This window comes from Fukomys damarensis, unplaced genomic scaffold (genome assembly GCF_012274545.1).
Source record: "Fukomys damarensis isolate Sample0158 unplaced genomic scaffold, DMR_v1.0_HiC HiC_scaffold_15, whole genome shotgun sequence".
Lineage (NCBI taxonomy): Eukaryota > Metazoa > Chordata > Mammalia > Rodentia > Bathyergidae > Fukomys > Fukomys damarensis.
In genome coordinates, this window is record NW_022900927.1 from 60,438,901 (window position 1) to 60,453,781 (window position 14,881).

A 14,881-nucleotide genomic window follows, 5' to 3' on the forward strand; every position below is an offset into this window, starting at 1 on the left:
CCCCGAAGCGGCCTGTGGGGGACGGAGACCCGGGGCCGGGGTCCCTGCCGGAGGGAGAGGCACTGGCGTTAGCGCGGCCCCGGGGGAAACTGGACGCTGCTCCGGGACTGGGTAAGGCAGCTCCGCCCGGCTCGAGTCCCGGCTCTGGCACCCGGGGCACCCTCCCCTCCCGGCGTCCTCTCCCTCGCTAGCTGTCGTCGGGGGATGGAAGGTTATTGTGTGAGGTGGGTGGGGCAGGTGTCTCTTTGGGGCCAGCGTCCCATCGGTGGTGGTTCCAGCACTGTCGTTTTTCTAAGCGAGAGAAAAAGGGTTCGATCGATAAAGCCTGTAAAAACTTCTTGGGATTCGGCCGAATCACGTTGCTGTGATCCGAACACCCGTGTTACAGTCTGCCTCTAATCTAACAGGATCAACGAGATAGACTCAAATGACTTAAAAGCGCCTTTGCCAGTGTAACTTTTAAGTTTTTTTGCCCATCAAATTCAGAATTTGTATGATGACCCTTAAAAAATTATATTCTGTGTGTAAGTTTTAAACATAGCACGTCTCAGTTCTTTTTTTTTTTTTTTTTTTTTTTTTTTTTGGTACCGGGGATTGAACTCAGGCCCTTGTGCTTTTGAGGCAGGCGCTGGAACCACTGAGCTAAATCCCTGGTTCCGCACGTCTCAGTTCTTAAACATTGTTTAATAAAAATTCTCGAAAGCAGTCCATCATCCTAGTCCTGATGGCTTGAAAACGGCGGGGGGCGGTTTGAATATTCCCGCTGACCCTTGGGAGCTTTATTTTTTTAAAATAAAGCTTGCTGGGAGTGGGGTTTGTGTAGAGAAAAGGAACCTAATGGGAGATGAGGGCCTTCATTCTCTTGGGATCTATTTACACGTGTGCAGAAACCTGTCCTTTTATGTCTTCAGTTCCTTGAATACAATAACTAAAGGTGCATTGTACTTCCGTGCAATGGAGTATTTCTGTGCAAGTCAAACTTGTAGTTGTGAATAACATCTCATGCACATTTGAAATTCATGAGCTCAAGCAAAGGAAATAGGTCCTCTTACTCTTGAGTTACTTTTTATAGGTGTGGAGCTTTCACAGTTCTTCTCATGCCTCATGCTCAGTCTGTTGTGGAATTTTGTCATCTCCACCCCATCTCATGGAGATTGCCCTATCAGCCTCTTGGATGTCGCTCCCCTACATCTACTGTGGTCCTGTTTTCTTCCTAAACCAAGTGGCTTTCCAAAATGCCGATCTGATCACATTGTCTCCGTTTAAATCCTTCCATGGCTTCTCATTGTAGGGTAAACTGAACTCTTTGCCATGCCCTGTGAGGTCCTGCATGGTTGGCCCTGTGTCTTTCCAGCCTCATCTCCACAGTGCTCTCTGGCCTTCCTTTTCTTCTCTGGTTACCTTGTCCATCTTTCTGTTCTTTAGGTGCATGGCTTTGGGGAATCATCTCCAAGAGCCTGAAAATGCTCTTCCTTTCCTTTTATTTTTATTTTTATTATTTATTTATTTATTTTTGAGACAAGGTCTGGCTTTGTAGCTTTGTAGCCCAGGCTGGCCTTGAATTCCCAGTGATCCTCCTGCTTCAGCCTCCCAAGTATTGGGATCACCAGGCATGCACCATGTCACCCAGCTTCTTCCTTTCTTTTTTATCCAGTTAAAACTTATTCATCATTCGGCTCATATCAAGGAAGACTACAGATTAGGATAGAGTCTACTTGTGGTTCTCAGGATACCATATCAGTACTTAATAAATCAATGAGACGTTCCTTATTTCCTGATGTGTGTGAGTGCTTAATAAATGTTAAATGACTTGAATTCATTATACACTTAATAAATGTGTCAGGAACTGTAATGATCATTCTATTCTGTGTGCATCATCATTAATCCTCGCAACAGTGGCTAGATTGGGTGGCCTTCCCTCCTTTCTATAATTATAAATACTATAAAGGAGGTTGTTTCGGGAGACAGCTCTGCCCGATACAAAAATTGCCCCTCGAACTCAGGTTTCCTTGGTACTGAAGGTCACATACTTAACTGCGCAACACTTAATTCTCACACTATGCTGTGAGTTAGAGACATCCAGCTCAAGCTACAGATGGCCTGACACAACTTTATTGATTCCAAATGTTCAGGTTTGAGATATAGGCAGATGTGTCTATGGCTGAACAAGTTCTACAGATATTCACCAGAGTTTGAAATCCTGTATCTTTTTTAGACATTACTTCACTTTGTTTTCACATTGTATTCCACTTTATTTCACATTTCGGAGTTTTGGAGTTGAAGTGCCTTCAGAAAATTAGGGTGCAAACTGGATATGGTGGCGCATTCCTGATATTCCAGCACTCTGGAAAGGCTGAGGCAGAAGGATCACAGGTTTGAGGGCATCCTGGCCAACTGAGTGACTTAGCAAGATGCTACCTCAAAATAAAAAAGGGCAGGGGATGTAGCTTACTGTGAGGTCCCTGGGTTCAATCCCCAGTATTGAAAACAAAAGAAAATTTGGGTGTTACCTGTCAACTCTTTCAAAAAAATTTTTTTGAAACAGGGTTTCACTATGTACTTCAGGTTGGCCTTGAACTTGCTATGTAGCAGAAGCTGGCCTCAAATTTGCAGCGATCCTCCTGCCTCGGTCTCCCAAGTGCTGGAATTACAAGGTGTGTACCACCATGCCCCACTTTATTTTTTCCTTTGAGAGAAGGTCTCGTGTAGTCCAGTTTGCCCTTGAACCTTCTATGTAGTCCAAGATGGCCTTGAATGGTGTCCTGCCTTAGCCTCATTGCTGGGTTTACAGTCTTGTGACATTATGTCTGGCTCAAGTTACCATTTTATTTGATACTTAAGTACATGTTGCTTTACAGTTTCTCATGTTGCTTTTTAAATCTTACTGTACAGTGGTTTTAAGTTTGTAACCAGTGACTAACTCTGAAAGTTTCCTTTCTCATGGTGCTTTTCACCTTTAGTAGGTATGTAATAATTTGTTGTAGCCATCATGCATGTATTTATTTTTTAACTTAGCCTTATCTCCTGTAAGTAATCCTTTCTGGCATACCCGGTAATAATTAGATAGTTTCTGTAGTTGTAAAAAGAGAACAGCTGGTATAGTCTCTGTTCTAGTAAGATTAAACAGGATTCTGTTTTACATCAAAGAATGGTTTAAATAATTAAATATTTTTCTTTAAAAAAACCTAGTAATCTCTGAGTACTCACACAGCAGAAACGTATATTGCAAGAATATATCTTAAGATCCTCTTTCTTTAGATATGAATAGATAAGTGCTATATATAGGAGTATGGGCACAAAATCCTCCCCTCTCTTAATTGCAGCAATGGGGATTGATCCCAGAGCCTTTATGCTGAGCTACATCCCCAGGCTTTTTGTTATTTTTTATTTTGCGTGTCATTCAGGCAACTCAAATTCTGCATATCTGAAATTGAGTTCTTCCTTCCACAAAACACTTGTCTCCTATATCTCCTGCCTTGGCCTATGGCTGCCTTTCTTCCAGACTCTGAAATTGGAGGTGGGGTGGGAGTGAGATTTCTAGTTTGTTTTTTTTGAAACAGGGTCTCACTATGTAGTTGAGACTGACCAGGAACTCACTATGTAGCCCAGGCTGGTCTCACAGTGATCCTCCTGCCTCAGCTTCCCGAGTGCTGGGATTACAGGCATGCACCACCCCGCCTGGCTTCTAGTTGTGTTTCTTTCCTTTCTGTCATTCATAACTGTCTTAGTTCTGTGTTATATGTTATTTTTCTTCTCCTTTCTCACTGTTTCTTTAATTCAGCAACTACTTTCTCTCTGTCTTTTTTTTTTTTTTTTTTTTTTTTTTTTTGGTACTGGGGATTGAACTCGGGGCCTTCCACTTGTGAGGCGGGTGGCAGAACCACTAAGCTAAATCCCCGGCCCAGCAACTTCTTTCTCTTTTAAAATTTTATAAATATCCTTTGAAATAGCCCCTTGACCCACCAGCTTTTACCCGTCTTTCTTGTCTATATTTGCACGTATCTTTTCCTTTATTCATTTTTGCTTTACTCTAAGCTACATATATATCACACCTGTGTGCACACTGAAGTTCTCAGTCTGACCGTATTCCCCAGCCCCACCCTAGTGCTGTGTATCTTTCTCTCCGCTCCACAGTGTCACTAATTATCTTACTCATGCCTGAAACCTTTCTGTGACTTCTCCTAGCTTGATCTCTTACTACACATTGCCTTTGGTGAGCTGGCTTTTCTAGTCTCCTGTGCCGTGCTTTCTTTTCCTTCAGCTGTTATCTGAATGGTTTTGTTTTTACTCCTACATTTCTCCCATTTTCTGTCTAGTTCATGCCTACTCACGTTTCAGAGTATCTCTGACATTGCTGTTTGGGAACAGAATTCTGGTCTGGCTCTGTTTGCTTCTGTAACGTGAGGTACATTGCATATTTTGTAGCATTTTATCTTTAGACTGGTACTGTGGTGGTTTTATGTATCTGCCTCTTCCCTTCTTCAGGTAGATCCTTCATAGCTTGATTTTCCTTTGCTTCCTCCTCAGCTTCTAATGTACAGTACCTGTACATGGTTTGAGGTACGTGATGGGTATTCAATAAAAATTAAACCATCCAGTGAGTTTCCATGTCTGCTCCTTTTGTTGACTCTTTAGATGATAGATAAACATCTCACATTTCAATATCTGTTCTGAAAATATCTGTTGTTTTCACAATGAGGCCTTTGTAGTTTTGTTTTATTTATTTGGTACTGGAGATTGAACTCGGATCCTTGCCCTTGCAAGGCAGATGGCGGCACCACTGAGCTAAATCCCCAGCCCTGGCCTTTGTAGTTTTTGGATCACACCATAATCTTTCTTCAGGGCGGGGAATTTAGCTCAGTGGTGCTGCTGCCTGCCTCGTAAGCATAAGGTCCTGAGTTCGATCCCCGGTACCAAAACAAAAACAAAAACAAAATCTTTCTTCCGTATCTTGGCACATAATAATCCTTCATTCCATTTACTCCTTTCCTTGTTTGCCTACCTAAAAAACACATATTTTTGAGTTCATCTTAATGTGCCCCTAGCATCATACTTTCTTGTCTCTAGTTAATTGTTGTAACTCTACCAGTCTGAGTTTGCCACTGGACCGAATCCCTAAAGAGCAAAAACATCTCCTTGAACATCTGTAGTCCCAGTACATGACGAGGTGCCTGACCTGTGGTGTGTCAGACAGAGTTAGAGGACAAGAGACCTTCAAATACAGTAGCAGGTGTTCCTAGAGAACACGTTGGTGTGGCAAATAAATGTTTACATAATGCCAGTTTCTAACTACTTACCAAAGTGCAGCATTAAATTAAAAAGGAAATGTGAATCCCAGTTGCCATTTATAATTCAGATCTTTAATAGATAAAAGGTTATTTTTACATGAATGTAATTAGTGGAGAAAACAGGATACAGACAAGTGCTACCTTACTGCAGTGATCTTCACATATTTTTGCTTGTGTATCTGATAGTTCTGAAATGCATGTTCTTTTTTTTTTGTTAATGGAAGCTGAAGTTTTTTGTCAAGAGCTTAAATAGTTGCCAAGGATTAGTTTTCTAGATTTTATATTGTGATTCTGCATGATTTAATTAAGACCTTGGAGTTTATCAGGTGCAGTAAGCACTGTCACAGATCTCTGGGACCTAAACAAGACTTAATAGTGCTGTTGAAGTCTCCATTTAAATAGAATTGTAGAAACTTTTTCCAATTCTGTCATTTATGCTGCACGTGTTTTGAAGCTTTCTTTTTCTTTTATTGAGTTTATTGGTACATTTTAGGTATACAGTACAGTTACATCCATTATTGGGATCTTGTACCTTTACATGACAGCTGGTCTTGGTTCTCATTTTTTCCCCTTGTCCCTGCCCTCCCTTCACCCCCTCCTCCTCTCCCCATTTACAAACACTTTATTTCCGTTTTTTCATTTTCGAAGCTTTCTTCTTGAATATATACACATTAAGAATTTTTATGTCTTCTGGATGAATTGACATCTTTATTATTATGGGATGTCCTCTTTGTCTTGAAGTCTGTTTTGTTATTAATATATCCACTTCAGCTTGGTATGCTTACTTTGCCTGTGTCCTTATATTTTTTGTTTTGTTTTGTTTTTTGAGACAGGGCCTCACTATGTAGTTGAGACTGACCTGGAACTCACTATGTAGCCCAGGCTGGTCTTGAACTCACAGGTATCCTCCTGCCTCTGCCTCCTGAGTGCTTGGATTACAGGTGTGTACCACCACGCCTGGCTATGTGTCCATATATTTTTTAAGTCGTTTTTATTTTATTTTTTTTTAAAGACAGGGTCTTGCTATATATTTCAGGCTGGCCTTGACTTCACCGTATAACCCAGGCTGATTCAAACTCATGGGCAATCTTCCTGCCTCAGCCTTTTGAGTGCTAGGATTATAGGCGTGCAACACCATGCTGAGCTAAAAACAAAGCAACATATAGGTAGATCTTGCTTTTTAAATTCAGTTTGGTAATATCTGCCTTTTAATTGAAATTTAAAATCCAACAATTAGTGTAAAAATAAGTACACTTATTTGGATATGGATGAATTTACGTCAACCATCTTGGTATTTATATTTCCAATTTGCCACATTTGTTCTTTGCTTCTACTTTTCCTTTTATTTGTATTTATTCAGTTTACTTTAGGATTCAATTTTGTCATCACTGTTGGCCTCTTATGTTTCATTACTTTAGTTGTTATTTTAAGGTGTACAGTCTACACCTTTAATTTATTACAGTATTCCTTCAAATGATGTTAATAGTACTTCACATATGATGTAAGGATCTTTCAGAAATACATTTCCATTTCCTGTTGTCCTTTGTTTTATTATTTTCCTTATTTTGACATATATTATAAAACAGTACATTTTATTATTTCTACCTTAAGTGATCAGGCATTGTTATTCTCTGATATGCATAAGTTCTGATGTGAAGTCCAGGGAAATTCTTATTTTAGGTCTAGATATGCAGTGGGCTTAAAAACTCGATGGTTCCCGGGGGCTGGTTGTAACTAAATCAGTACAGCTGAGATCTGGATGTTTCCCTGGGTACATGCTATAGCTGACAAGAAGCAGGTGAATCTGCCAGTAACTTAATTAGCCCAAGTTGTTTGTATGTCAGGCCCGTCGTAACTTGAGAGTCCACTGCAATTTATGTTTCCTTGGCTACTTTTTTGTTTTCTTTTAATCACAGATTTTCAGCTGTTTAGTATGATAAATCTAGGATGGATTCCTTTATCTTTATCCTTCATAGTGGTTTATTGAATTTCTTGGAGCTTTCTATAGTTTTCGTGAAATTTGGAAAACTTGGCCATTATTTAATGTGGGGTTTTTTTTTTTTTTTTTTTTTTTTTTTTTTGATTTTTTGAGACAGGGTCTTACTATGTAGTTGAGACTGATCTGGAACTCACTATGTAGCCCAGGCTGGTCTCTAAGTCAGTGATCCTCCTGCCTCAGCCTCCCAAGTGCTGGGATTTCAGGCATATGCCACCACACCCGGCCTTGGCCATTATTTAAAAAGAATATTTCCACCTCATTTTGGGGATCTATTTATAAATGTTAGATGTGTGATAGTGTCCTATAGGTCACCAAGGTTTTGTTTATCTTGTCTTACTTTTTTACCCCATCTTCAAGTTTCTTTCTTCTTAAAAATGTGTAATCTCTTCATCTCATCCTGAGTTGGAGATATTTTGTTTTTCATGTCTGAAGTTTTGTTTGGGTCTTCTTTCCATTTTCTTTCATTGTGTTTGTGTTTTCCTTTAATTATTTTGTGTGGTAGCCTTTTCGTTTCTTTCCTAATTCTGTAATTACCATTTTGGAGTCTGTTTTTATTGAATGATGTTTTTACTGGATAAGTCGTATGTTCTTTTTTCTTGTCATGTCTGATAAGCATTGATTGCATGCTAAACATTGTGGATGTTATGTTATTTAATACCTGATTTTGTGTCTGTCTTCCTTTCACTAGTGTTGGGTTATGTTCTGGGAGGCAGTTTCATAATTTAGGATTAATTTGGCATTTGAGGATTGTTAGAGCATTTTTATCATTCATCCATTCATTTACTTTACAGATGGGGTTTTGCTTGCCCAGGCTGGTCTCCAACTCCTAGGTGGGCTCAGGTATCTGTCCTGTCTCAGCTCCAGAGTAGCCAGGACGACGGACAGGCACCACGGCCCCAGCAGTGCAGCTTTGTCCTGATACCGAGGCATGGTCTGTCTCGTGTTCTGCTAAACGCCTTCTGTCAGTTAGGACTTCGCACCCTGGCTGAGAAGCTGTTGAATTATTTGCAGCCTCCTGTGAACTCTGAAGCCATTTAGCTCACAGTTCTCTCGCTGATCTTTGGCTTGCTCTGGTGAGTCTCACAGCACTTGTGTGCAGCTTAGCATCCAGCCAAGCCCGAAGGGAAGCCTGTGTTTCCTTCCTCATGCGTCGCGTTCCTTCCCTTGGAAATTCTGTCCCGGAACTTCAGCCACCTCAGCATTTCAGCGTTTGTCCCTTCATTCCTTTTAGCTGAATGAGTGGTTGGAGTCTGCGCTTTGCTGTGGTATGAAATGTGCCTCCAGACAGAAGCTGGGGCGAGCGAAGGGTTCACCTCTTTAGTTTTTTTTCCTCTGGGATCACGGACCCTCACTACCTGTCTGGAAGCATTTGTTTCATTTATTTTGTCCAGTTTTCTAGTTGCTTAAGAAGGTGAGTTCATGCCAGGCCTGGAGGCAAAGAACTAACCCCAGCCCTCTGAAAGGCTGAGGCAGAAGGATTACAGATTACTATGTGGTTCATTCTGGTCTTGAACTCTCAGGTTCAAGTGACCCTCCTGCCTCTCAGCCTTCCAAGTAACTGGAGGACAGATGTATGCTACTGAACCAGCATGCTTTTCTTTTAGAAAATGTTCTCAAATGAATTCACAGCTCAGTACTGTGATTTTAATAGCAAATAAACTTTATAAGAAGAATTTATTGCTTAGTATAGCATTGGATCTTTTTATTCTTTTATTTTTTATTTATTTATTGATTGATTGGTTTTTTGAGACAGAGTCTCACTATGTAGTTGAGACTTCCCTGGAACTCACTGTGTAGCCCAGGCTGGTCTCTAACTCACAGCGGTCCTCCTGCCTCAGCCTCCCAAGTGCTGGGATTACAGGTGTGTGCCACCATGCCTGGCTCTTTTTAGTTTTTAAGTGTGAACATTCATTCGTTTTAAATCTTACCAGATCCATGTTACGTAAATTCAGTGGCGTTCCTTCTCCTCCTCCATGTCAGTGTCAAGTGTGAATTCTGGTATCTGGGCTCTGAGAACTGAGGTTGAGAGGAAGAGTTTGGTTCTAGACTTAAATTTGTACTCAATTGTATTGAGTTCTTTAAAAACAAAGGTAACATATGACTTTATCTGTATGGCATTGTTTTGCTCATTGGTGGATATTAAGTTTTTTGAGTGTTTAGACAAAAAGTGATCGGTCCTCTCATGTTCTGCTGTTTCTAGGTGATTGAGTACCCAGTACTGTAGCCATGGAGTCCATGCTTAATAAATTGAAGAGCACTGTTACAAAAGTAACAGCCGATGTCACCAGTGCTGTCATGGGAAATCCTGTCACTCGGGAATTCGATGTTGGTCGGCACATCGCCAGTGGTGGCAATGGTCTAGCTTGGAAAATTTTTAATGGCACAAAAAAGTCAACAAAACAGGTAAGACAAAACACATATTCTAAGTATTATAAAGTATATGGATCTGTATTAAGAAGTGCCAAAAATTTTTTTTTTTTTTTTTTTTTTTTTGGTACTGGGGATCGAATTTGGGCTCTTGTGCTTGCGAGGCAGGAGGCGGAACCACTGAGCTAAATCCCGGGCCAAAAGTTCTTACAAGAGGAAAAAAAAAATGCCAAAAGTTCTTTAGTAGGTTCTTAAGTAGGCTCTTTAGTCTTACGAAGTCTTTTCATCTTATGAAGTCATACGAAAACAAATGCTTTCAAATGTTCTCCATATCTCCAGGATACAGAGATACTGATTGACATATTGTAGCATCTTGCAGCCTGCTTTTGCTTAACAAAGTAAACATAGCAGTTGAGCACATTAGATGGTAATATTTGGCAAAGTATATGTTTGAGGATACTGACAAAATGTCCAGGTAAATTATACCATCGTTAAGTGTGTCTTACTTAGCCTTTGTCTTTCTCTTTGGTGCTGGGATTTAAACCTAGGGTTTTGAGCAAGCTCAGCAGGCACTTTGCCCTGAGCTGTTCTGCCGGTCCACACAGGGGATTCTTATGCCCTCCTCTGTAGCCTTGTAGAAGAGAGATTTCTCTAGTGGTATGTGTGTATTTGTGTTTAACTTGATAGTGTTTACTACCAGAGGGAGGTAAGGGATATAATTAGTAGTGTGTTTTGGGCTATATTTATTTTGTAGTTGTTTTTGTTTTTATTCTTTGAAATTGACTGTTCTTTTAGTGAAGGGTAGTTGAGTTATTGTTTTCTTTTTTCCCCTAATTTGGTTAGGAGACCAACAGATGGTTCTTAGAAATTTGTAGGATCATTAATGTTGATTTTTACTAGCAACTTTCTGTTAGAATTGTTAAAGGATAAAAGATGTCCAGGATTAAAATCTGTAGAAATAGAGTCTTAAAAAAAGTTTACAAACATATTTTTATTTCCCTTTGAGTGAAATAAATGGAATATGTAAATGATTTATTATTTATCTTTGGAACGAACGACTACTCAGTCATAGAATTGTGGGTATGTATTATTTGCTGCTTTTCAAAGTGTTTACTTTCCAGTCAAATATATTGAAGCTGTTGGTCTTGGTTAGAGGAGCTCACTAGAAAGAAAAAAGAAAGAAGGAGGGAGAGAAAAGAAGAAAAAAAAATGATTTTGGTTGGGCTTTTATGCAATAGGTATTTTTTTTTTTGTACCGGAGATCAAACCCAGGACCTTATGCTTGTGAGGCAGGTGGAGGAAACACGGAGCTAAATCTCTGGCTGAAATAGGTATTCTTAATCCTGTGGTAGATTGCTGGTGAGTAGTTTGTACCTAACCTATAAAGCTTAGTTTTGTTGCCATGTAGTTGGAATTCGTGCATCTTAAATGCTGATTGTTTTGTCATTTTTAAACATTAGTTTTTCTTTCACTTCACCAGAAGCTCATCTGGAAAACACGTGGTTTCTTAAGTATTGACTTGTTAAAAAACTATTAATGAGGTGTTAAAGTTGCATAAATGGCCAGTCTCCTGTGACACTAGTATAAATTGCTTTTACAATCAACTATGGCCATGTGTTGCTCTAATGGGGATATGTTTTGAGAAATATGTTGCTTCTTGATTTCAATGCTGTGTAAACCGAGTAACGTGTACTCACAAAGACAGCTATGCTGTCATTTGGCGGTGGTGTAATCTCTGAGATATGACCCTGTAAGGACCGTTGCCACACATACAGTCCCTTGTTGAGCCAAATGTTGTTAGGTAGCACGTGACTGTCGATAAGGAGAAAATGAGCCCCAGATTTAAACGCATTTTACTGAGGTTGTAGTAATAACATTGCAGCCCTGTGCTTGGCCAGAAGAGTTCTACGTGTTCGTGTTGCTACCAGTAGCTCATACACTAACGTCTCCAAATCATTTTGGAGCTTCTGTTGCTGCTCATAGAACAACAGAACTAGGCACCAGTGTAGACCCCTGTCCTCATCTGCTGACTGCCAGACTGGGCTCCCCCTATAGTTATTGCTTTGGGGGTGAATGGTAGTTTCGGAATATATTCTTGGAAGTGTAGTTTTGAATTTTCTTTCTTTGCTTCCTTCAAACTGCAGGGGTCAGAATTGAACATCTTGTGTTTACACTCGGTTAATTCCTTAAGGAGTAGCTGACATTGGAGCCTCATTTTAGTTTCTCCATTAATTTAAAATTTTAATTCTTATTCATTTTTATTAAGAGCTACCATATAAAATAGGTAATTGAAAGCTGTGCTGCCCAATATGGCAGCCTAGACATAGATGTTTAAATTAATTACAATGAAATTAAAGAGGTGGTGGCATGTGTCTGTAATCCCACTGGCTGTGGAGGCCAAGGCAGGAAGACTGCAAGTTTGAGGCCAGTGTGGGCAACTCAGCAAAACCCTGTCTATGGATAGATAGGTGAGGCTGGGAATGTATCTCAGTGGTAGAGTACTTGTTTAGCATGTGCCAAGTGCTTGGTTTAATCCTCAATTCTACTCCCCTCAAAAAAAAAAAAAAAGAGAGAGCGAGAATTCTACGTTTAGAAATTTCTTTCAGATGTCTTACACCAAGCTTTTTTTTAAAAATAGGGCAACCTTAATGTTAATCTGGCTTTAAACTCATATTTCTTGGCCTGGTTTTTGTTTTGTTTTGTTGCAATATTGGGGATTGAATCCATACAGTCCCCAGTCCTGGTTTGGGTGCAGCACTGCACTGAGTTGCCAAGGCTGGCCATGGACCTGTGACCCTTATTCCTTGCCCTCCTGAGTCTGGGATTATAGTGATGGGCTGCTGTGAAAATGCTCCTTGCCGCCTCCTCCCTCCTCCCCACCCCTCTTTTACCCTGACTGCTTTGGGAGCCTTTTAGCACCCTAGTTAAAATTTTTTTCCTATAAGGATAATGACTGATTTTTTAAAAAAATTGTTGCATACTAAACATTTTCATTGTTCATATTTTATACTCTACTGATACAGAACTGCACATAGTCCCTTCATTGTTATAAAATGTACATTTGTTATCCAGGCACCAGAATTCATGAGTGAGGTTTGCTAATATTGTGTGGTCAAAGGCATAATTTAGTAATATAATTGAAAGTTTTAAAGGAAACCATTGTGCATAGCTTCATACATGAGTTTGGTTGCTTAGATAAAAACTGATCATAAACTGGGCATGGTGGTGCACACCTGTAATCTCACCAGTCTGGGAGTATGAGGCAGGAGGATTGCGAGTTTGGGCCCAGACTGAGCGATGTAGGGCCTTAGTGAGACCCTGACTCAGAATAAAAAAAGGAAGGGCTGGCCTTGTAGTTCAGTGTGAAGGTCCTGGGTCAGTGGTGCTGAAACTGTGGCATGTGTTATTTTTCTTTTAAGACAAAAGATGTTAATGTATGAGTTGTTTTTCTAAGTTAAAACCTCAGTAATCCAGTTTAATTGCAGTGTTGGCACTTTGCAATAAATAAGTGGGTTTTGGGTAGCAGTTTGGATGCTCATCCCTAAAAGCCTGGCCATCACTGCCCTAGTTTCTTTTTTACTTGAAGAATGTACTTTGTACTAAATAACCAGTTCATATGGAAATAAATCTATAGACCTCCAAGGCTAAAAAGCTTTTTAAAAAGTTCTTTTAACAAATTATCCAATATACAATATTGAACTAATTGTTGAGGTTAAGTGTTGCTCTCAGTGAAACAGGGAATCAGCAAACCACAACAAAATATACATAATATGAAAATAAATAGCATTGCCCTTTCCAGTACTGGCCAGGAAGGCTCACGGGGCTCTGGCTCTTACAGCAGGAGCTGACTGCCCAATACTGAGTGCTGCAGCACTGCAGGCCAGTGAGGTGCCTGGTCCCTGCTGGGGGAAAGGAGGGGTCACACTGCCTATCCATGGGCACCAGCATTTTCATAACTTAAAAATCCATACCTCTGTTCTCACCTATCCACTCCTTTTAAAAACACATATAGGATAATCAGCTGGTTATCAGGTCAGAATGGGAGGAAGGGACTGGGTAAAAAGTTCCATTCCAGCAGGAGACAGTCCCTCCTCCATACTTGTGGGCATCTAGCACAGGGAAGGATCAATACCCACTGTGGAGAAAAGCTTGTGTTAACAGATTATCTGAGTTGGGACGCAGTGAAGTTCACCCTAGCGCTACTTTCCCTTAAAGGGCAAAGAGCAAGGCTCTGCATGGTAGAGTCAGTCGGGAGCCCACGACTTCTCATCCAGCAAGACTCAGCCACACAGCAAATAACTACTTCCACATGCTCAGCCCATGGGGCAGCTGTGCGAAGAGTTATCTGCTGGGACAGGACATCCCTAACACCCTAAGGACTAAACACTGCACCACTCACTGAAGCAGAGAGCTGATTTCCCCTGATGGAGGCCCATGAGGAATCTGGCCTGGGGGTGAGGTGACCAAGACAAACACGAAAGGGGAAATAATGCTGGAAAACCCCTTGTCTTTATTTATTGGGAAATCAAGGTTCTTACAAATGTTATCAGGACTCTGACGCCACAGAACTGTTTTTGCCCAGAGACTCTTGATTAAACTTTCCTGGGTAATTTCAAATTAGCTTTTAAGAACTGTAGAGTATTTATAAATGTGAACTTCCATTAAAAAGGGACGGAGAGGCTGGGGATGTACCTCAGTGGCGCCACACCTGCCTGGCAAGTGCAAGATTTTGAGTTCAATTCCTGGTATATAAAAAAAAGCTTGAGGTGGGATTTTAGGGGAAGGGTAATAAGGGAAAAGAAAAAAATGCGAGATAATGAAAAGATGGAAATAAAGTGTTTGTAGATGGGGAGGGGAGGAAGGGGTGAAGGGAGGGCAGGGGTAAGGGGAAAAAGTGAGTATCAAGACTTGTCATGTAGAGGTACAAGCTCCCAACAATGAATGTAACTGTACTGTATTCCTAAAATGTACCAATAAACACAATTAAAGCTGAAAAAAAAAAAAAAGGTTGTGAGGGAGGGAGGGGGAAAAACATCCGTCCACATGGAATGAACTAAAATACTGCCTTAGTTTCAATCCCCAGTACCACAGAGAAAAATAGATAATTGTAGATTATCTGCAGTAATTTTAAGGGTTATATGTGGTTAGCTTTCAGTCTTCTCAAAAATCAACTTATTTTTTAACTTAATGTAAATGAAAATTTAGATTCGGTTTTATTGTTCTGAAG

General features: G+C 40.3%; 2 protein-coding genes across 4 annotated transcripts in view; one reads left to right on the forward strand and one right to left on the reverse strand.

The window, feature by feature from the left end:
- Positions 1 to 9,224, reverse strand: part of LOC117286121 (translation initiation factor IF-2-like) — a 10,309-nt gene extending 1,085 nt beyond the window's left edge. Inside the window, exons 1-2 of the mRNA XM_033763498.1 lie at positions 9,216 to 9,224; positions 30 to 291 (exon numbers count right to left, since the gene is read on the reverse strand). Of these exons, the coding sequence (XP_033619389.1) occupies positions 30 to 291; positions 9,216 to 9,224 (271 nt within the window). The remainder of the gene's footprint in view (positions 1 to 29; positions 292 to 9,215) is intronic.
- The window catches only part of Scyl2 (SCY1 like pseudokinase 2), a 58,570-nt gene continuing 43,695 nt past the window's right edge, over positions 7 to 14,881 (forward strand). For 2 of the 3 annotated variants that reach the window (XM_010631387.2, XM_033763858.1), the window contains exons 1-3: positions 7 to 111; positions 8,079 to 8,360; positions 9,488 to 9,690. In XM_010631387.2, the coding sequence (XP_010629689.1) occupies positions 9,514 to 9,690 (177 nt within the window). In that variant the 5' untranslated portion in view covers positions 7 to 111; positions 8,079 to 8,360; positions 9,488 to 9,513. The remainder of the gene's footprint in view (positions 112 to 8,078; positions 8,361 to 9,487; positions 9,691 to 14,881) is intronic. The other variant, XM_010631386.2, reaches the window with a different exon arrangement.